Below are 23,935 nucleotides of genomic sequence, written 5' to 3' on the forward strand. Positions count from 1 at the left end.
TTGCCACATACAGAGCTATGCTCCATCTGTAGCCACCCCTGCAGGAAAGACACTGGGAGAGACAACTTTGCCACATACAGAGCTATACTCCACCTGTAGCCACCCCTGCAAGAAAGACACTGGGAGAGGCAACTTTGCCACATACAGAGCTATGCTCCATCTGTAGCCAACCCTGCAGGAAAGACACTGGGAGAGACAACTTTGCCACATACAGAGCTATGCTCCTCCTGTAGCCACCCCTGCAGGAAAGACACTGGGAGAGGCAACTTTGCCACATACAGAGCTATGCTCCATCTGTAGCCACCCCTGCAGGAAAGACACTGGGAGAGGCAACTTTGCCACATACAGAGCTATGCTCCATCTGTAGCCACCCCTGCAGGAAAGACACTGGGAGAGACAACTTTGCCACATACAGAGCTATGCTCCATCTGTAGCCACCCCTGTAGGCAAGAAGGCAAGACACTGGGAGAGGCAACTTTGCCACATACAGAGCTATGCTCCACCTGTAGCCACCCCTGCAGGAAAGACACTGGGAGAGACAACGTTGCCACATACAGAGCTATGCTCCACCTGTAGCCACCCCTGTAGGAAAGACACTGGGAGAGACAACTTTGCCACATACAGAGCTATGCTCCATCTGTAGCCACCCCTGCAGGAAAGACACTGGGAGAGACAACTTTGCCACATACAGAGCTATGCTCCATCTGTAGCCACCCCTGCAGGAAAGACACTGGGAGAGGCAACTTTGCCACATACAGAGCTATGCTCCATCTGTAGCCACCCCTGCAGGAAAGACACTGGGAGAGGCAACTTTGCCACATACAGAGCTATGCTCCATCTGTAGCCACCCCTGTAGGCAAGAAGGCAAGACACTGGGAGAGGCAACTTTGCCACATACAGAGCTATGCTCCACCTGTAGCCACCCCTGCAGGAAAGACACTGGGGGAGGCAACTTTGCCACATACAGAGCTATGCTCCATCTGTAGCCACCCCTGCAGGAAAGACACTGGGAGAGACAACGTTGCCACATACAGAGCTATGCTACACCTGTAGCCACCCCTGCAGGAAAGACACTGGGGGAGGCAACTTTGCCACATACAGAGCTATGCTCCTCCTGTAGCCACCCCTGTAGGAAAGACACTGGGAGAGACAACTTTGCCACATACAGAGCTATGCTTCCCCTGTAGCCACCCCTGTAGGAAAGACACTGGGAGAGACAACTTTGCCACATACAGAGCTATGCTCCACCTGTAGCCACCCCTGCAAGAAAGACACTGGGAGAGACAACTTTGCCACATACAGAGCTATGCTCCATCTGTAGCCACCCCCGCAGGAAAGACACTGGGAGAGGCAACTTTGCCACATACAGAGCTATGCTCCACCTGTAGCCACCCCTGCAAGAAAGACACTGGGAGAGACAACTTTGCCACATACAGAGCTATGCTCCATCTGTAGCCACCCCTGCAGGAAAGACACTGGGAGAGGCAACTTTGCCACATACAGAGCTATGCTCCATCTGTAGCCACCCCTGCAGGAAAGACACTGGGAGAGGCAACTTTGCCACATACAGAGCTATGCTCCATCTGTAGCCACCCCTGTAGGCAAGAAGGCAAGACACTGGGAGAGGCAACTTTGCCACATACAGAGCTATGCTCCACCTGTAGCCACCCCTGCAGGAAAGACACTGGGAGAGACAACGTTGCCACATACAGAGCTATGCTCCACCTGTAGCCACCCCTGTAGGAAAGACACTGCGGGAGACAACTTTGCCACATACAGAGCTATGCTCCATCTGTAGCCACCCCTGCAGGAAAGACACTGGGAGAGGCAACTTTGCCACATACCGAGCTATGCTCCATCTGTAGCCACCCCTGCAGGAAAGACACTGGGAGAGGCAACTTTACCACATACAGAGCTATGCTCCATCTGTAGCCACCCCTGTAGGCAAGAAGGCAAGACACTGGGAGAGGCAACTTTGCCACATACAGAGCTATGCTCCACCTGTAGCCACCCCTGCAGGAAAGACACTGGGAGAGACAACGATGCCACATACAGAGCTATGCTCCTCCTGTAGCCACCCCTGCAGGAAAGACACTGGGGGAGGCAACTTTGCCACATACAGAGCTATGCTCCTCCTGTAGCCACCCCTGTAGGAAAGACACTGGGAGAGACAACTTTGCCACATACAGAGCTATGCTCCTCCTGTAGCCACCCCTGTAGGAAAGACACTGGGAGAGACAACTTTGCCACATACAGAGCTATGCTCCTCCTGTAGCCACCCCTGTAGGAAAGACACTGGGAGAGGCAACTTTGCCACATACAGAGCTATGCTCCACCTGTAGCCACCCCTGTAGGAAAGACACTGGGAGAGGCAACTTTGCCACATACAGAGCTATGCTCCACCTGTAGCCACCCCTGTAGGAAAGACACTGGGGGAGACAACTTTGCCACATAAAGAGCTATACTCCACCTGTAGCCACCCCTGCAAGAAAGACACTGGGAGAGACAACTTTGCCACATAACAGAGCTATGCTCCATCTGTAGCCACCCCTGCAGGAAAGACACTGGGAGAGGCAACTTTGCCACATACAGAGCTATGCTCCATCTGTAGCCACCCCTGCAGGAAAGACACTGGGAGAGGCAACTTTGCCACATACAGAGCTATGCTCCATCTGTAGCCACCCCTGCAGGAAAGACACTGGGAGAGGCAACTTTGCCACATACAGAGCTATGCTCCATCTGTAGCCACCCCTGTAGGCAAGAAGGCAAGACACTGGGAGAGGCAGCTTTGCCACATACAGAGCTATGCTCCACCTGTAGCCACCCCTGCAGGAAAGACACTGGGGGAGGCAACTTTGCCACATACAGAGCTATGCTCCATCTGTAGCCACCCCTGTAGGCAAGAAGGCAAGACACTGGGAGAGGCAACTTTGCCACATACAGAGCTATGCTCCATCTGTAGCCACCCCTGCAGGAAAGACACTGGGAGAGACAACGTTGCCACATACAGAGCTATGCTCCACCTGTAGCCACCCCCTGTAGGAAAGACACTGGGAGAGACAACGTTGCCACATACAGAGGTATGCTCCACCTGTAGCCACCCCTGCAGGAAAGACACTGGGGGAGGCAACTTTGCCACATACAGAGCTATGCTCCTCCTGTAGCCACCCCTGTAGGAAAGACACTGGGAGAGACAACTTTGCCACATAGAGAGCTATGCTCCTCCTGTAGCCACCCCTGTAGGAAAGACACTGGGAGAGACAACTTTGCCACATACAGAGCTATGCTCCACCTGTAGCCACCCCTGCAAGAAAGACACTGGGAGAGACAACTTTGCCACATACAGAGCTATGCTCCATCTGTAGCCACCCCTGCAGGAAAGACACTGGGAGAGGCAACTTTGCCACATACAGAGCTATGCTCCATCTGTAGCCACCCCTGCAGGAAAGACACTGGGAGAGGCAACTTTGCCACATACAGAGCTATGCTCCATCTGTAGCCACCCCTGTAGGCAAGAAGGCAAGACACTGGGAGAGGCAACTTTGCCACATACAGAGCTATGCTCCACCTGTAGCCACCCCTGCAGGAAAGACACTGGGAGAGACAACGTTGCCACATACAGAGCTATGCTCCTCCTGTAGCCACCCCTGTAGGAAAGACACTGGGGGAGACAACTTTGCCACATACAGAGCTATGCTCCACCTGTAGCCACCCCTGCAGGAAAGACACTGGGAGAGACAACGTTGCCACATACAGAGCTATGCTCCTCCTGTAGCCACCCCTGTAGGAAAGACACTGGGGGAGACAACTTTGCCACATACAGAGCTATGCTCCTCCTGTAGCCAACCCTGTAGGAAAGACACTGGGAGAGGCAACTTTGCCACATACAGTGCTATGCTCCTCCTGTAGCCACCCCTGCAGGAAAGACACTGGGAGAGACAACTTTGCCACATACAGAGCTATGCTCCATCTGTAGCCACCCCTGCAGGAAAGACACTGGGAGAGACAACGTTGCCACATACAGAGCTATGCTCCATCTGTAGCCACCCCTGTAGGAAAGACACTGGGAGAGACAACTTTGCCACATACAGAGCTATGCTCCACCTGTAGCCACCCCTGCAGGAAAGACACTGGGAGAGACAACTTTGCCACATACAGAGCTATGCTCCACCTGTAGCCACCCCTGCAGGAAAGACACTGGGGGAGGCAACTTTGCCACATACAGAGCTATGCTCCTCCTGTAGCCACCCCTGCAGGAAAGACACTGGGAGAGACAACTTTGCCACATACAGAGCTATGCTCCTCCTGTAGCCACCCCTGTAGGAAAGACACTGGGAGAGACAACTTTGCCACATACAGAGCTATGCTCCACCTGTAGCCACCCCTGCAAGAAAGACACTGGGAGAGACAACTTTGCCACATACAGAGCTGTGCTCCATCTGTAGCCACCCCTGCAGGAAAGACACTGGGAGAGGCAACTTTGCCACATACAGATCTATGCTCCATCTGTAGCCACCCCTGTAGGAAAGACACTGGGAGAGGCAACTTTGCCACATACAGAGCTATGCTACATCTGTAGCCAACCCTGCAGGAAAGACACTGGGAGAGGCAACTTTGCCACATACAGAGCTATGCTCCATCTGTAGCCACCCCTGTAGGAAAGACACTGGGAGAGGCAACTTTGCCACATACAGAGCTATGCTCCACCTGTAGCCACCCCTGCAGGAAAGACACTGGGAGAGGCAACTTTGCCACATACAGAGCTATGCTCCACCTGTAGCCACCCCTGCAGGAAAGACACTGGGAGAGGCAACTTTGCCACATACAGAGCTATACTCCACCTGTAGCCACCCCTGCAAGAAAGACACTGGGAGAGACAACTTTGCCACATACAGAGCTATGCTCCACCTGTAGCCACCCCTGCAGGAAAGACACTGGGAGAGGCAACTTTGCCACATACAGAGCTATACTCCACCTGTAGCCACCCCTGCAAGAAAGACACTGGGAGAGACAACTTTGCCACATACAGAGCTATGCTCCACCTGTAGCCACCCCTGCAGGAAAGACACTGGGAGAGGCAACTTTGCCACATACAGAGCTATGCTCCACCTGTAGCCACCCCTGTAGGCAAGACACTGGGAGAGGCAACTTTGCCACATACAGAGCTATGCTCCATCTGTAGCCACCCCTGTAGGAAAGACACTGGGAGAGACACCTTTGCCACATACAGAGCTATGCTCCATCTGTAGCCACCCCTGCAGGAAAGACACTGGGAGAGACAACTTTGCCACATACAGAGCTATGCTCCTCCTGTAGCCACCCCTGTAGGAAAGACACTGGGAGAGACAACTTTGCCACTTACAGAGCTATGCTCCTCCTGTAGCCACCCCTGCAGGAAAGACACTGTGAGAGGCAACTTTGCCACATACAGAGCTATGCTCCACCTGTAGCCACCCCCGCAGGAAAGACACTGGGAGAGACAACTTTGCCACATACAGAGCTATGCTCCACCTGTAGCCACCCCTGCAGGAAAGACATTGGGGGAGGCAACTTTGCCACATACAGAGCTATGCTCCACCTGTAGCCACCCCTGTAGGAAAGACACTGGGAGAGGCAACTTTGCCACATACAGAGCTATGCTCCACCTGTAGCCACCCCCGCAGGAAAGACACTGGGAGAGACAACTTTGCCACATACAGAGCTATGCTCCACCTGTAGCCACCCCTGTAGGAAAGACACTGGGAGAGACAACTTTGCCACATACAGAGCTATGCTCCATCTGTAGCCAACCCTGTAGGAAAGACACTGGGAGAGACAACTTTGCCACATACAGAGCTATACTCCACCTGTAGCCACCCCTGCAGGAAAGACACTGGGAGAGACAACTTTGCCACATACAGAGCTATGCTCCTCCTGTAGCCAACCCTGTAGGAAAGACACTGGGAGAGACAACTTTGCCACATACAGAGCTATGCTCCACCTGTAGCCACCCCTGCAGGAAAGACACTGGGAGAGACAACTTTGCCACATACAGAGCTATGCTCCACCTGTAGCCACCCCTGCAGGAAAGACACTGGGGGAGGCAACTTTGCCACATACAGAGCTATGCTCCACCTGTAGCCACCCCTGTAGGAAAGACACTGGGAGAGGCAATGTTGCCACATACAGAGCTATGCTCCATCTGTAGCCACCCCTGTAGGCAAGAAGGCAAGACACTGGGAGAGGCAACTTTGCCACATACAGAGCTATGCTCCACCTGTAGCCACCCCTGCAGGAAAGACACTGGGAGAGACAACTTTGCCACATACAGAGCTATGCTCCATCTGTAGCCACCCCTGCAGGAAAGACACTGGGAGAGACAACGTTGCCACATACAGAGCTATGCTCCACCTGTAGCCACCCCTGCAGGAAAGACACTGGGAGAGACAACTTTGCCACATACAGAGCTATGCTCCATCTGTAGCCACCCCTGTAGGAAAGACACTGGGAGAGGCAACTTTGCCACATACAGAGCTATGCTCCACCTGTAGCCACCCCTGTAGGAAAGACACTGGGGGGGGCAACTTTGCCACATACAGAGCTATGCTCCACCTGTAGCCACCCCTGTAGGAAAGACACTGGGGGAAACTACTTTGCCACATACAGAGCTATGCTCCTCCTGTAGCCAACCCTGTAGGAAAGACACTGTGAGAGGCAACTTTGCCACATACAGAGCTATACTCCACCTGTAGCCACCCCTGCAGGAAAGACACTGGGAGAGGCAACTTTGCCACATACTGAGCTATGCTCCACCTGTAGCCACCCCTGCAGGAAAGACACTGTGAGAGGCAACTTTGCCACATACAGAGCTATACTCCACCTGTAGCCACCCCTGCAGGAAAGACACTGGGGGAGGCAACTTTGCCACATACAGAGCTATGCTCCACCTGTAGCCACCCCTGCAGGAAAGACACTGTGAGAGGCAACTTTGCCACATACAGAGCTATGCTCCATCTGTAGCCACCCCTGCAGGAAAGACACTGGGAGAGACAACTTTGCCACATACAGAGCTATGCTCCATCTGTAGCCAACCCTGCAGGAAAGACACTGGGAGAGACAACTTTGCCACATACAGAGCTATGCTCCACCTGTAGCCACCCCTGCAGGAAAGACACTGGGGGAGGCAACTTTGCCACATACAGAGCTATGCTCCATCTGTAGCCACCCCTGCAGGAAAGACACTGGGGGAGGCAACTTTGCCACATACAGAGCTATGCTCCACCTGTAGCCACCCCTGTAGGAAAGACACTGGGAGAGGCAACTTTGCCACTTACAGAGCTATGCTCCTCCTGTAGCCACCCCTGTAGGAAAGACACTGGGAGAGGCAACTTTGCCACATACAGAGCTATGCTCCTCCTGTAGCCACCCCTGTAGGAAAGACACTGGGAGAGGCAACTTTGCCACTTACAGAGCTATGCTCCTCCTGTAGCCACCCCTGTAGGAAAGACACTGGGAGAGGCAACTTTGCCACTTACAGAGCTATGCTCCACCTGTAGCCACCCCTGCAGGAAAGACACTGGGAGAGACAACTTTGCCACATACAGAGCTATACTCCACCTGTAGCCACCCCTGCAGGAAAGACACTGGGGGAGGCAACTTTGCCACATACAGAGCTATGCTCCACCTGTAGCCACCCCTGTAGGAAAGACACTGGGAGAGGCAACTTTGCCACATACAGAGCTATGCTCCATCTGTAGCCACCCCTGTAGGCAAGAAGGCAAGACACTGGGAGAGGCAACTTTGCCACATACAGAGCTATGCTCCACCTGTAGCCACCCCTGTAGGCAAGACACTGGGAGAGGCAACTTTGCCACATACAGAGCTATGCTCCACCTGTAGCCACCCCTGTAGGAAAGACACTGGGAGAGACAACTTTGCCACATACAGAGCTATGCTCCATCTGTAGCCACCCCTGTAGGAAAGACACTGGGAGAGGCAACTTTGCCACATACAGAGCTATGCTCCACCTGTAGCCACCCCCGCAGGAAAGACACTGGGAGAGGCAACTTTGTCATATACTAAGCTATAATCCAACTGCAGCCACCCCTACAGGGAGAACTACAGGAGAGGAAACTGTGCCACATACCGAGCTATGATCCAGGTGCAGCCACCCCTATAGGGAGGACTGGGAGAGGCAACTTTGCCACATAGTAATCCAAGGTCTCACTGCAGCCGCCTCTAGGAAGGATTCTGGTAGAGAGGAGAGACGGTCCTGCCCCACACTCAGATGTGGCCAGCTGCAGACCACCCAGCAGGGCACAAGGCAGGAGGCAGTGCCACCAGCCTTCCTGTGCCAACACCAAGGGGAGCCAAATGGGCGCTGGGGGAGGGTGTGCCAGAAAACAAGGGTTTGGTAGACAGGGGGTTAACGTGTTATCCATATGGTAACAAGTATTTAGATAGTCGGATCTGTGACACCTCGGGAGATGGTCTGATTTTCTTTTTTCCTGCGGGGCTTCAGGTTTGCCATTGCCCCCCGGTTCTTTCTCCCCCACCGGTGGCCGCACCGTGGCTTTCATCAGAAAAGCTCGCCAGCATGGACTGCATGTTGTGGGCTTGCGTCTGATGGAACGTTGCTGGCCTGGGGATCGTCTGCTCTACCACACATTACCTCACAAGAAATAAAACAATCTCGAAGTTGCGCGGGGCGCACTTCCCCCCGGACGGCCCTGGCGCGAGGGCTTCTGCTACGAAGTTCGACTCGTGCGTGGGCAAAAAACATTGTTCGAGCCCCTCCCGCTCTGCTCCTTTCGTGGTTCATCAACTGGAAACAGCCGGGGGAGGGGGCGACACTCTTCAAACAAAAGGAATCACGTGTTGTGTAAAGGATTTGCACAGTGTCACAGGGTTAATTCAAGTGGCACGGCGCTGGGCATGCAACGCTCACAGACGAGCCCGTTGAGAGGGCACAGCACGTTCAAGGCGGTGTGCAAGAGAAACTGGCAGGCGCAGTACATACTACATGCCATACATGCCAACGTGGAACTCTTTGGGCACGGATCATACAACACACGCTTCGGACACAGAGCTCGCTTGGACAGTGGAGATGTGTGCGCCCATGTGAAGCTATTTGGGCAGAGTCCTTCACATTCCAGAAGACGAGTGCACACCAATGTGAAACAATCTGGGCACAGACATACTGCACATGCAAGGAGACATACATGTTAACAAGAAACTATCTAGGCACATGACATACATATAACACAATGCAGGAGTCGTGCATGACAATGAAAAACTATTTTGGCACGGTAGAATCACAAGCCAGCGAACAAGAAGTGCCTCCATAGGGCCTGCTTTAAATTGTGATTAAAAAGGTGGGGGGCTTTAAAAGGGGCGTGGTCAAAGAAGGATCACACAGAATCTTTTACAGGAGGCATAGCCTACAATCAAGTGTGTGACAAAACTATGGGGAAACAAATCCCGTGCTTTATACACCATGCCACCTGACCAGTACTTGAGTGCCTTTCTGTGAGTTTATGTTAGTGCATCCAGGCATGTCATACAACAACAAATATAAGTACCTAAAATAAGCCAGCCCTATTGGCTATGCAAGTGCTTGCCAGCAATAATTTTCACTCAATATCAGATAAACAGGGACCAACCGTGACATTGTCCTGAATTACTCAAATTCAAACTATTTCAATTCTGAAAACATGAGACTGTGAATGAAACATTATAAAAGTCCATGAAACAGGGAGTAGTCTCCTGGGGTGTCATTCACTCTTGTTGTCCCTTTCATATCACTTTCCTCTGTGATCTCTCACTCTATATTAGTCACGTACAGCTTTTTCCCCCACTATATCTATCTTTCCGAAATCCCATATCTGCATTCCTCACTTTTTATCTCCTTTGTCAAAGCTATTTACTATGTCCTTCTGCATGTACTTTCTTATATCTCCCACCTTTCACCATTCTCTCTCTTAGCACCTGCAAACACAGCATTCTGAGCACCTGTAAACACAGCATTTTATTTTCCTTTGGTGCCAAGAATATTCCAACATCTCCTTCTCACACTTTAGCTAATAATGGTAATTGTCAAATATGTGACCATAGTTCTGGCACACTGCAGAGAGGCCAAGTATTGGATGAGCATGTAGCCTGAGCACCTCATGGCCCACTATAAGGCACTGTAAGAAAATCTCATTGCCTTCAGCCTCAACTCCAGAGCTCTCGATCGTTCATCATTCCTAGTTATGAACATCCATCCACAAGGTAAATTCACTTTGGCAACCAGAGGCACCTGAGAAGTATGATCTATGCAAAACTCATAGTTCGCATGATAAACAAAACTATAGCAAAACAACATCTGGGGAAAGCAAATGCTTCTAGGTAATGAAAAATGAAATACAACGTGTGCACTGTAAACAGGGACAACATCACTGGCATGGCTGACCCTAAGGGTTTGTACAATTGTTATAAAAAGATCTGCGCTTTGCCTGTAAACTTAAGGCCATGGATACAGTGCCCGAACTTGAATTAGTTCCAGTGTTGAACACTGGCAAGACCCGCCCCACTTGAAGCCCTATCCATGTGTCCTTGGGGGGTAGTAAACGTAAACATATTTGGAGTGCGATAGGCCCCTCACACGCCTGGGCTTCAGTGCCACTTTCAAGCCCTGATGATCACGACGACACAAGGTGTGTGGATATGTCAGTGTAAACTAACTGGGCAAAGTACCCACATCGCTGACTAGAAAAGATGTGTTTAGAATTGTAAAACTATATGTAAACAGTACATACAACGATGACTAGGAAACATACACGTGATAGCCAACAAGACACAGTGCATGTACTGTTAACTAGGAAACGTGGGCATGCCAATGGAAACTAGCTGGCACAGCACATACAAGGAAAGATGTACAAGCCAACGCAAACCTACCTGGCACGGGGCATGCAGCACATGCAAAGAAACATGCGCGTGCCAACGCAAAACTAACTGGCACTGTGCATGCAGAAAATGCAAGGAAACATGCGCGTGCCAACGCAAAACTACCTGGCACGGGGCATGCAGCACATGCAAAGAAACATGCGCGTGCCAACGCAAACCTACCTGGCACTGGGCATGCAGCAAATGCAAGGAAACATGCGCGTGCCAACGCAAAACTACCTGGCACGGGGCATGCAGCACATACAAAGAAAGATCCCCACACCTTGCATACCGGGAGCAGTACAAAAAGCGCATAAAAAGCAAGATGCCAGTGCTAGGACACAGTAGACGGCACATCCAAGGAAGGATGCGCGAGCCGACCTGACACTATAAGGGGCAGAAGATCCTACGTGCTAACGTACAACTATCCGGGAAGTAAAACTATGTGGGCGCAGTACACACAGCTGGCAGGAGGCGCTGCCCAGCACTAGCGGGAGTCCAGTCCGCACAGTGCTTCCCATGAAGAGATGTACGTGCATTGAACCGAGAGCCGCACAAAAGATCGTAAAAGATAATAAAAACCCTACAGATGTGTAATGTCCTAGACTGCTGCTGGGTCTACCTATCCAGGCAGTGTCCCCCGCACCGGCCGCAGCGGCAGCTCCGGGCGAGCTGCTGCTGGGCGATGCTCGCTCGCATCCGAACTTCTGCCCGGGTCCCCGGCAGCCCGGAGTCGAGGCGCCTTACCTCGGAGCCGCAGTCCGCCTCCTTGCTGTGTCTGCCGGCAGTCATCCCAGCCTCGGAGCCCACGCGAGACATTCACCTCCAGCCCGGGGGAGACCCGACGAGAGCCGGTTGCAGAGGCGAGGAGAGCCGGAGCAGGAGAGCCGGCGATGGAGGAGGTGTCCGCGCGCACCGAGTCCCGGCAGAGCTGCCTCCGCCTCGAGCCCTGCGAGGGCCGGCCCCGCCCCTCCGCGCGGCCGCAGCCGCCGCTGCTAGGGAACCGGCCGGGCCGAGCTGCCAATCACTGCGACGTCACCGCGCGGTGCCAGCCTCCAGGGGAGGGCGGGGCGCAGCGGCTGTCCGTCAGCGGGCACAGAGAGAGCTCGGGGAAACTATATGTAACAAACACTCCGTGTGCATTTGTGCGGCGCATGTTCCATGACAATGTATGTTTCTTGTTTGTCCAACGATGCGTCGATGACAGTTCTGTTTAGAAGTCTTTACACTTCGGGACACTTGTTGAGTCCCAATTGTTAGTTTTCCGTGCCCTGGTACTAGCTCTGCTTACTAATGATGCTCTCTATGTGGTTACGCACGTGGCTATGCGCCTCCTTTAGGTATTGGTGCGAGTTGGGAAACAAAACTGTGGTGGTCTCTTACTAGAAGGTAACCAAAGCAGCTGTTAATTCTCTGAAGCACTGGTTTAGGATGAGAAGGCCTGATGTACTAAGAGATTAGTCACAAATTGTGCAGAGATTATTTTGTGTTCTGTCTCTGGTTTTGTGAGGTGAGGTGACTCAAAGGAACGCCTTCTATTTTGCAGATCAGTCACTACTTCGTTTGTGATGTACGTAACTGATCAGCGAGTAGCGACTCAATTTTCATGCATTCTATTGCAACTCACAATTAAAACGGTATGCCTCTTTCACACCTCACCTAATTGCATTTTGAAATGGTTCCCAAAACCCATTTTATGATTTAAAAAGGCCTTTATGACTCGCAAACTTGGGTTAGTAAATAGAAAAAAACAATTTACAGTTGCAAACCTTGGGATTTTGCAAATTTTTGGATTTGGCAATTGCAAAATGGCTTTGTACATTTGGCACAGAATTATGAGGCTAAGCCTTTAAGCACTTGTGCGGCAGCTGTATAAAAAACGTTAGACCAAGACAGCAATGGATTTGTCTTTTCTTCATCCTCCCTTACAACATATCCTAATGGGGTCCTCAATCCTTAGAAGTGTGTTTCTCTCTATGTGGTTGATTTGCCATTACATAGCCCATGTTCAAGAGCTATGTATTATCTAGCTGGGGTTTGTAATTTAACCTGATTTTCAGTTTGCCTGCGGTCACTCTGTCACAAACATTTTATTTCAAGTACATTCGTCAGTTATTATGTATTTGGATACAGTACACTTGTAAAAAGGTAAATGGGATATCCGTCACGTCTGTGACCTACAAAGCCATCTAAAATATGGGTGCTTCCACTGCAGGAATCTTTTCCTGACATACTGGTCAGAGGTACAAGTATCCCATGGGGTCCACTGAGCTTTTCATCCTTCTGATTTGAAGAGGTAACCTAATAATTAAGCCACTCACAATGGTCAAACACAGCTATTATTAAGCTATTGTTGAAGGATAAACAAAGGCCACGTTTTACACAGTAGAAAAAAGTCAGTGGTTTATTTATAGTGTGAACTCTTACCAGAAGAACTGGTTTGTGGGTGTGAACCTAGGCAGCCAAGAACAAGAAGCATGCATTGCTCACTGTGATCCTGTGTTGGAAACAGGCGTAGCACAATTGGACCCAAGCCGTCCCTTCTCACCTTCCAGTCTGAAGGGCACCCGTCCATTCGAGAGTGGCAGGACATTAAGAACGAGTATTGCCAAAGACAATAGGGTTGGCTTGTGTGCAGCATACTCACAAAAAGCCATACAACACATTGGAACCATCACACACGCAAACACACACAATTGCATTATATATGGACAGTTTTTAAAAAAGTTTTTTTGATCTCTTAGCAGTTTCTTACCGTAGGTCATTCACCCAGTATGTGACACAGAGCTTTAGAGAGAATCATGCAACTGAATAAAAGAGATTCATATGCAGCAGTAGGCAGTTTACACACGCACATAGAGATCAACACACACAGAAGCACAAATGCAGGCACACATAACTCTCACACTCATGTACACCTGCATTACTGACAAATGGTACAATGCCTTCCTATTTTTATTTGAATGTTTCTCATAAATAAAAAAAATGCAATATTGTCAGCAAGAGTAACCCCGAAGCCGAGCTAACAGAGCACGCACATTAGTGTGATTAATAAGATACAGAGTCCTTAAAGCTAGAAATATGTTTTACATAAGGATTATCATCACTTTTATCAAGATCATGAGCTAAACTGCTGTCACAACAAGCATTGGAAATGCAATAGGTCTCGCATTAGGAAAGTTTGAGCTATTGAGCTATTGGTCTTATAAATTACATTTTTTTTTATTGATGTGTTTGTTAAAATAGCTAAATTAATAGCTCTGTCATTTACAATGCCAATAGTTATAACTTTCGCAATGCATGTGTGTGCATGTGGGTGTGTGTATGTGAGTGCATGCATGTGAGTCTGTTTGCAAGTGCATGCGTGTGTGTGAGTGCGTGCGTGTGTGTCTGTGAAGAATTCTCTCATGCTGTATTTTGAGGAAGCTTTTGTGTATGCTGTCTGTTTGTAAGCGCTGCGTTTAAAAAACAAGGATACTGTGCTGGACACTAAACTATTATAAGGTCCCAAAAGCGAGACCTATTGGCTATGCCAATGCTTGCTTTAAGTAGGGAGGTGATTACTTGAAGGGAAGCAGCAGGCAGCGCGAGAATAAATGCGTCCTTGCTTGTTAGAGGGAGAATGTATGGCTCATCAACACAAACTAAATACTCGACTAAATGCCAAGAAACCAAACGGCTGTTTTTTAAAACCGTAATTGAATATATTAATTTAAATGATTCCAATCCTTTCTGAGGCCGTACATAAAGCGAGTCATCAATCTCTATTACTGAGCATTTCTTTTCCCCGGACTTAATTGGCTATTCGTCTTGCGCCGAGGATTTTAAGCTCATTTGCTCAAGCACTCTTCAGTGTCATTGCTGAAGCTTTGACTGAAATTGCACGGAGGCAAAAACGTTCAGAGCAAAGACAAATCGAGCAAGGAAAAGTAGAAGTGTTAATAGAAAATGCAAGAGTGCAAGCAGGAGAGAAGACGACAGATACTCAATGACAACGAGGACTGAAATTGCACGGAGGCAAAAACGTTCAAAGCAAAGACAAATCGAGCAAGGAAAAGTAGAAGTGTTAATAGAAAATGCAAGAGTGCAAGCAGGAGAGAAGACGACAGATACTCAATGACAATGAGCACAAACACTACAAATTTGAAAGATGTAAACTTTCTACTCCAGCACACTCTATGCATGCAATGTCATAAAACTCACTTTGACTTTACAAAAGTGGAAGCTGCGCGATGCACACAACACTGCTGGGATACAGCACGGCCGGCCAGCCGTGAAACTGAAAGCACGGCCGGCCGGCCGTGAAAAAGCCTTTGATGCAGCAGGAGGTAATTAGGGGAGGAGAATGGCTGGGCTGAGGCAGAGCGCCAAGCCTTTGATGCAGCAGGGGGCGGAGCGGGAAGAGCTGCTGGCGGCACTAAGCTGACGATTTGATGCTGTGCACGCGCATTTTAACTAATTGCGCTTGCGCATTGAGTTAAAAGTGCACATGCACTTCATCAAATCGCCAGTGAATCGCCAGTGTAGGTAAGCTTTGTTTAGGCCCCCATAGTCTCGCTATGCTCAATGCGCATGCGCATTGACAGGCGAGACCTAAAAAACAAGATCCAAGGAAATTCTGGCGTGGAAGGGTATCCTTGAAGCGTTACCACCAAACCATTTAAAACATTCTAATTCATGCCTAGCTTTAAGGGCAGACTGCTTTTTTGTGTCAAACATAGGCAGCAAAAGTAGTTTATTACATATTAGAATCATGAATCCAAAAGCATTTTGTGTGCCAGCTTTATTAAACACATATTTGTCATGATAAAAGCAAAACTACTACAGTGTAAAATTCTATTGGCTAAAAAGTCAGAACTAACTGCATATCAGGCAGATGACACGCGCCTCTCGTCAGCAGCATCTGTGCACCAATTCACACATGAACAGGTGGACTGGAATACATCAACAGGCATTTGGACTTTATAATGTTGATGATTTGACGTGTTGTTGTTTTGTTGCTTTCAAAGGAATGTATTTGTTTTGCCAAACCCGTGTTTGTTTACTGCTAATGGACATACAATCAGATTTGCTTGCTTTAAGTATAACGTAAACAGTAGTCATCCATATATTGATGGCAAACAGATATAACTCCTGCTTACAGAGACAAACCACTGAAACTTTGAGACAGAGTTGGGAGTGTTGGCATACTGACGAGGAGAAATTCTTGGTGACTAAGTAGAGAGACTCTATAGAGCTAGTTAAAAGCTTCAGCGCAAGTATTAACCCAATAAGTTAACTGGGAGTAGCACAGAGTAGGATGGAAAGATTTGCACAAATTGCTCTTTCTGTCAGAGATATACGAAGTACAGCTTTTCAGAAAAGGTTCGCAAAGCCCATATGTGGGTAAAGGAGACCTAATGTGAGGAAAAAAACACTAAAAGTGCCATAAAGTTGTGTCAAATCAGCTGACAAGCCTGGGAGTATGAAGAGGCAAACATTCTAATCATGGTCGGCGATCCTAAGGCCATCATTTCCCACCTGGATCACAGCAGTTTTTGTGCTGTAATGTGAACAGAATATGAATTGACAGAGTGAAGCAGCTATTATCAGACAGGGTTGGATTTGGATCAAAAATAGGCAGTGGCACGCAAAAAAAAATTGGCCCACATTTGCGGATTGCCTTTCCGCAAAATACTGCTGCAGCAAAGTTTTATGAAAAGAAAGCGGTGGGGGGTCTCTGACAGAGGCATGTTTTCTTAACTTCACTAAGATAAATATAATGCACAGATTAGTTCACGTTGGTGAACCACACCTGAATACAAGTGAGGCCACTTCTGCCCAGGCCCCCTACCCCCGCCCAATCTGCATACACTAATGGGCCGGTACATCGAGAGAAAGGGAGTGACACCTCCTCCCTTTGATAAATGGGAGGTAATAGCGGCCCATCTGCCTCCAGAAAAGCCACTCAGCACCCACTGGGCCGCTGGCGGCATCAGAACAGCACAGACACCACCCACATCGGGCCCCATGCTTCCCAAAAAAGCGGGCCACAGCTGGGACTCGGATACAGCCACCTCAGCTGTTGTCCAATTGCCCACCGTACCAATCTGACCCTGTTCTGAGAGCCCACTGGCAAAAGGTCTCCCACGGATTTGTTTCAGGAAAGAAAGTCTGTGATGGGGCAAAAGCTTGAAAGTTCTTTAAGATAAGGTAAGGTTTTTTGAGCTAGGTAAATATTTTACCTTTTAGTGAGGACAGGAATATCCTCAAAGGTGTAGACCAAGGAATTGACAATGTCAGCAATGAGCACCAGGGATTGGGGTTGAAGGGATTTCATGATTGAGGAGAGAAGAATGTTGTCATTGTATATCTCTTTTATGAAGTTTATATGATGGGACAGCAATCAGACTTCAAGTTGTTGGCGTTCGACGTGTCAAAGATTGGGGAAAGAATATGTTATATTTAACTGTGAATGTTTGTGGTGTCAATGCCAGCCATATCATGATAACTTTCTGAAAGGAGGAGGCAAGCACCAGAAGTTAGGTTGGTGAGTTTATTTTTGTATAAACTGCCACCAGCACGTCACACCACACGCCTTACGTCGCACTGAGACCGACGCCCCTCGAAGAATCCCCAACCCCGACATTCCACCTGTCACCTGGACATAGCCAGGAGCCACGCTAACCCAGCGCTGTCGTAATGAACTTTTCATTCATTTCTCTGAATAAGAGTCCTGGGCGAAGGGTGTGAGGCAGGAGAGAGGGCTGGAGCAGTGTTTTACAGCTCTGCTCACTTCCTGAGATCTGTGGCTGTATGTGACATTGACAACAGTCAACCTTGACCTATAGCCTGCATTGAGTCATGCATAGACCTCCACCTGCAGGTTCTGTGGTAGCAGAGGAGCCAAGCCAACACGCCACACAAGAACACCTAGAAGTAACTTGCTGATAACAATACTTGAAGACTGAGTCTGTTGACACATGTGGTCTATGGAATCCTGCAATATAAGGACAGCAACAAAGATGATGATGAAGTCCCCAGTGCAACCACAGGCAAAGAAACATGCCTGTATACCAAACAAAGGAAGGAGGTGCCAGGATCCGAGCTGGAGGAAACAGAAAGCAACCCGTTTAAGTAGAATCCATTGTTCAGCCTTTTGATATGTTTGCATCTTTTCACAAATACAGGAATACATACTTTTTCAAACATAGATCTGGGCAAAATGTATGTTCCTTCGTGACATATAATAATGATCAAAACAACAGTAACTGTCTACTTATTCATTGAGCTACTTAAAAAACTATGACTGTGGCAACAATATGTGTGTTTTAAAGAACTTTCAATAAAAGGCATGCCACTAAAGTGTGTGAATACTGATCTAAATGGTGTGCCAACAAAAGCTTTACATTTGCACAGCAGAACAGTCAACTTTTTGAAAAATATGGGAGCAAAAGGAATTGTACAATGGTATCACCACTTGCAACAGGTCGTTTTTTCAAGTTTGTTTAAAAAAAAGGTCTACACATTTTAATATTTCTCCACATGTACCGCTATACTAACAACAGCCCTGGATTATCTAATTACCATGATACATTCAATTTCACATTTTGTGTCATAAGTAGAACAAAGGAGGGCCAGTGATAACTCATAGTGTAAGTCAACCAGTTGATTTTTTTCCAAGTTGGTGGTTTAGAGAGGGCTTTGAAAAGGGCACATCAAATAGATTTTTCCTAACCTAGTGATTCAGAGAGAGTTTTAAAACCAGATCCCTTTTTCCTCACCTTACTATGGATAAATAAGGGTTAAATCATTGCGTTACATTGAATATCACAGAGCAATATATGAAATGAAAGACTTTTAAAACCTTGATGAAATATACTAATTACTAAAAAGGGAATAATTATACCCTTCTTCTACTTAATTGGTGATAAACATAAAATAATGCTTTATTATTGTGCTTGTAGGATAATAGATATGGGACTTGCCTAGCTCTCAAATGTACTCCAGAAATGTATTATAGTTCAACAGAACAAACTATTACAAAGGGGAATCACACACCTAGTGTGTTGAAAATATGCTAAAGTCCCTTTCTGAGCTTGGCATGGAAGGTTCCAGCAGGGTTCATGAAATTCCTACACATTACCAGTTATCATAAAGAATGTGGACACACAACTATTGGTAGCAAACAACCTCATAGTCACTTTCTATGTAGACACAAATGGTCATGGTCTTCTTCCAAATGGCTATCCACCCCTGTTGTTCAAGTACACCCCTCAATTTGTCCCAACACCATTTCCCGCTATCATGACAAGATGTAGGGAGAAAGGTAATATCTTCATGATTTAGGAACAAACAATACAAACGAGTGTGACACACATGTTATCATATACTGGTTTATGTATCGATTGTGGCAGATTTGTAGGAAACCATAATTATTCTTCACATCTGTATACAGAACATAACTGTGGGAACTAGTTATGGGGATCCCAGGGCAGTAAGGGGCTGCTAGACTTTATTTGTGCCAACTGAAGCCCTTTACCTCTGGTGTGGTACGACCACCTTAGTACTGGACCCAGAACTGCACCAACGACTCCCCTTTTGGACTCAGCACCTGACCCCCAGGTAGTAGAGCAGAGCGGTCAAAGGCTTGCTCAGACCACAGACTCAAAACTTAGTACAGTGCAATAACATATGATAAACCAATGTTTATCCAATGCTTAGTCTTTAAAAATACATGTTATTATATGTGCAGCTAAACACTACACATGGAAATATAAAAAGACACAGAGACATAAAAAAACAAGGTAATGTAAGCTTTACACAATAAGCAGAACACCATCTACGAGGTTTATCAATCGGTTTTCATAATAAATAAGTCACTGCCTGTAGGCTTTAAGAACAGATTGTCACAATCAATAAACCACTAAGTATCAGCTTTGACAAAAGGTTTTCAATGTAACCACCCATGCGCTACAGACTTTGACAGAGGGTGTTTCATAAGTAATGAAATGCAACCTATTGACTTTATCACAGGGGATTCATATTACAATCCCAATCCGAGACCTTCTCGTAATGTCTTGATGAAAGTTCTGATGGAGGAGACAGTCAGCCTCACTCCCAGGCTACTCTGCTGTTGATATTATTTCTCTTTTGATGCCTCCTGGCTTTCGAGCCTGGTCCACAGTTTTTGGGCATCTGTTACACGTGGCCTCTTCTGGCAACCCCAGCGATAACTCCCCAGCCAGGAGGGAGGACCAAACAGGTTAAAGGCCCTGTTAGGGCCTACCAAGGGCACACGCTTGAGATCAGGGACAAGGATGATCACCACATGTATCCTATAATGTTGGTCTTCCTCAGGGCCTCACAGCACAGATGATAGCTCTTGCTTCAAGACGGGTGCAGTAAAGTCAGACCCCCAGTCCCATGCACAGCTCATAGTCACCAGGTAGCTGGGCTGATAACTCCATAAGACAGGGGCTCATCTGATAGATGCGATACAGCAACCAGTTAGGTCCAGAGGCAGTTTCTCCTTCTTCTAAGCTAGGGATACTCAAAGTATGGCCCGGGAGCCGCTTGCAGTCCTCCTAAGCTTTAAATGCGTCCCCTGGTATACAGCCGCACTGGGGGAAGGTGCTAAGTTGGGACCAGCATGGTCCAGGAGACTCACCACAAGGAGGGGAGTCAGGGCAAGCCCCAAGTAATCAGGGAATCCCACAGGAAGCAAAGTTGTCTCTCAATTGGACCCACAGGCCGGAGGCACTGGAGTCGCGAGAGGACCTCGGGCAGCTCACCAAAATGAGCAGGCTACGGTGCCCACGAGGCGATGTGGCTGAAGATCCTGGTGGAGGAAGTTGCCGGAGGTTGGGGCTACTTGGAGCCCAATGCACTTGTCGCAAAGTTGCCAACAAGAATTTGCACTTGCAGAAGTACGTGGTGCACAGGGGTTCAGGTAATACAGCCCCCAAGAGGGATTCTGGCCTCAAACTCAGTGAGAGGACAGCTCAGGCCTTGAGGGACGTAGAAAACCACCACCTGTGTTGTTGCAGTAGCTCGGGATCAGCAGACCAGTCAGCAGTGTTGAGGTGCCTGCAAATGGAGGCAAGTGACTTCTTCACATCAAGGGAGATTCCTTCAAGTATCTTTGATGCGCCACAGGTCCTGCATTGTTCCTGTATGGTGCACAGGCACAGACAAAGTGGCAGACTGCAAGGGAGATGAAGTCAGGCCCAAATTAAGTCCAGCAAAGTCCAGAGTGCCCAGACGGTAGAAGTGCAGTGGTCTCAGTTCTGAATCTTATCCCATGATGAATCTAGGGACCTACATCCAGGTAAGCTCTTAAGTACCCTAGAAAAAGGGTTGGGAAGATTCAGGGACCCTCCAAGGGAAGGGTCTGAACAGGGGGGTGGTTACTCCCATGTCCTTTGTCCAGTTACGCGCCAGAGCCAAGGGCATCCAGAACTGGTTTGAACTGGACTATGCATAGGGACACCAAATGTGCCCCTCATCCAGACTTTCAGGTGCTGGCAAGCGCACCCACCTGGTCGCAATACACTAAATCCTGCCCGGGAGGTGATCACACCTCCCTGTGACAGGATGCCATTTGTTCTGCCTTCCCCTTCTCAAGCTTGGCTCAGCAGCAGGAGGGCAGAAATGTCCGGGGCTAGAAGGTTGGCACCGGGAACACTGAGAACCTAACAGAGGGCTCTTCCAGTGCTTGGAATCATACCCCCACACCGTTTACAGTGTGGGGGTATGATTCCAACATGTTTGATACCAAACATGATAGGATTCGTGGCAGCCGTTTTCAAGATGGTCATCGCGTAATTACGCGGTGCCCTTCTATATAGTAGATGGCTGCTTCACTGACAATCCAGGACAATGGACTCTGTAGACTGCAGGGGTGTTCTGCTCATGCAGAGGCACCCTCCCACTTATAACCAAGCACCCTGCCTTCAGGATTGAAAAGGCTGCTATAGGGGTGACTTATAGGTTTTAAGTGCAGTGACCCTAGCTATAGGAAACCTACATCTTTAGTAAGTGGTGTAAGCACCAACTTACACAGACTGCAATGACATGCCTGTAGTTCCATTTTGAATGGCCTCTCTTGGGTGGCATAATACATGTTTCAACCCATGGGAGACCTCTGGGGTACCTATGCCCTGTGCACATGGGTACTATATCCTAGGAACTTATAAGGATACCCCGGTATACAATCTGGGGTCTACCTAAGTACCGAACAAACCAATTTATGGGGAAACAGATAGACTGGGGTCTGATTAGCAGGATCCCAGTCAGACTAGTCAAAAACCAGCATTACACCACGCAAAAAGTGGGGGTAACCAAGCAGAAGGATTCTACCTTCCGACAGTCTATATAACTGGAACTACATAGTATCTTAGACATCAGGGCACCTATGGTAAATAAAGGGTACCCGCTGTGTCAATTCATTCATGTCACATTGGGAAGTTGTAGTGGCATCGCATTACAGCTCCAGTGCATAACAGGCATGTGGGTATTGCTTTTTTCCCCCAGACAGAAATTGGGGCGCCTTATGCCTGCATTCAATGCCCATGTTTATTTTCTTTTGCCTGTTCTCAGCCTAGCCGACTTTCTAGTGCTGCCGACTTGCGCCCAGTAGTTGAAGTGGGCGAATCTGTGGGGCACGTCGTACCTACACTTTTTTAATTTAAGAAAAACAGTTCCCTACTTATTTTTGTGAAAAGACAACCGGAGTGTTTCAGCTGAAGTGTAAGGCAGGGAGACTCCTGTGATGAGAAACCAAGGGAGGGCCCGCCAGCCTTCTTGCCAGAGTGCCTGCTGCCTCACAGAAATGTAAATGTGCGCAGGTGGACAATCTGCAAATGTAAAGGGTGTTTAGAAGCTAGTATTGGCTTCAATTGATGGTACACTCTGGGTATTACTACAATTTATATTTTAGAAGCACTTTTTATTTCAAACCTTTTTGTGCATTTTGTAGCAGCCTAGCTTATACTGTGTTTAATGCAAGTTTAAAATAATGACTTACATATCCACAGTGCCTTATGTTAAAGACTGGGACCCCGTGGCACTAAACATACACAAGTCACTATTCTCCATTGAACCAGCCAGGGTTCAATTCTGTGGCTATCTGGTTACGCACTCAGACCTCTGCAGTGAATAACTAACTGACAGAGGTTTCGTGATGTATTTCCCACTGATTAACTTAACTTGCAGCGGGGAGTAGCTTAGTCAGTGAGATTCCAGGAGGGGGTGAATCTAATATGCTGAAGGGTGGAGGGATGACCAAGGTTAAGATAGGCCCCACCTGCTCTCAGGGTAGTAATACCACACTCAGCCAGGAACCTTAAAGATCCCGGGTAGGCCTGCACCACCCCTTCTGGGAAACACAGGGTCCCTTTCCATAAAGTTGGGCCCCACCTGTATTCAAAGGGGTACCCCTCGAAGGCAAACTGGCCAGGACACTGATTACAGCTCCCCTGCTGCCCATGACAGGCAAACACCTCAACCTGGCTCCCCAACCCAGGGATGGTACCCTTTGGTCAGATGCCCGGCGAACCAGGTCTTCACGAGGGTGACACATAACTAATGTGTTGTGTCGTACGACAGTCTGCCTGGTGCAGATCTCATGACCTCCTGTCCAACTGACAGTGTGCGCAGATTCCCCAGGACAAAAGTGGCGACACTATAACTAATCATTGGCGATACAGCCCTTCTGGCTGGCCCCTGGCCCACTGGTTCCCACTGGGGACTCTTTCCCCCTCTCACCCCTCCATCTGGACTTCTGCACCTAACTAACTGGAGCGATACTGCCAGACTCCAGAACTCCTGGAGCTCTGCTTACAGACGCTCCACGTTCCACAGACACTAGGAGATCCTCCTCAAATGGCCTATTAGTACAGCCTAGGCTCCCAACCTGGTGTTCCCAGAAGAAACCATCCAGGCCCTGAGACGGGGTTTCGGGCACCTGGAGACACACAGTCCCACTCACTCCTTCTCCTCTTGAGACATGACGTGATCCCCTACACCTCTCCCACTACACTGGGACCTA

General features: G+C 48.6%; 1 protein-coding gene across 2 annotated transcripts in view; it reads right to left on the minus strand.

The window, feature by feature from the left end:
• RAB11FIP4 (RAB11 family interacting protein 4) overlaps positions 1 to 23,935 on the minus strand; it is a 1,218,119-nt gene that overhangs the window by 180,520 nt on the left and 1,013,664 nt on the right. Inside the window, exon 1 of one of the 2 annotated variants that reach the window (XM_078654399.1) lies at positions 11,653 to 11,833. The exons of the other annotated variant lie outside the window; for it this stretch is intronic. Coding sequence (XP_078510525.1) covers positions 11,653 to 11,724 — 72 coding nt within the window. The 5' untranslated portion in view covers positions 11,725 to 11,833. Of the gene's footprint in view, positions 1 to 11,652; positions 11,834 to 23,935 lie in introns of those variants that run through there. 2 annotated transcript variants of the gene reach the window in all.

Source organism: Lissotriton helveticus, chromosome 7 (genome assembly GCF_964261635.1).
Source record: "Lissotriton helveticus chromosome 7, aLisHel1.1, whole genome shotgun sequence".
Classification (NCBI taxonomy): domain Eukaryota; kingdom Metazoa; phylum Chordata; class Amphibia; order Caudata; family Salamandridae; genus Lissotriton; species Lissotriton helveticus.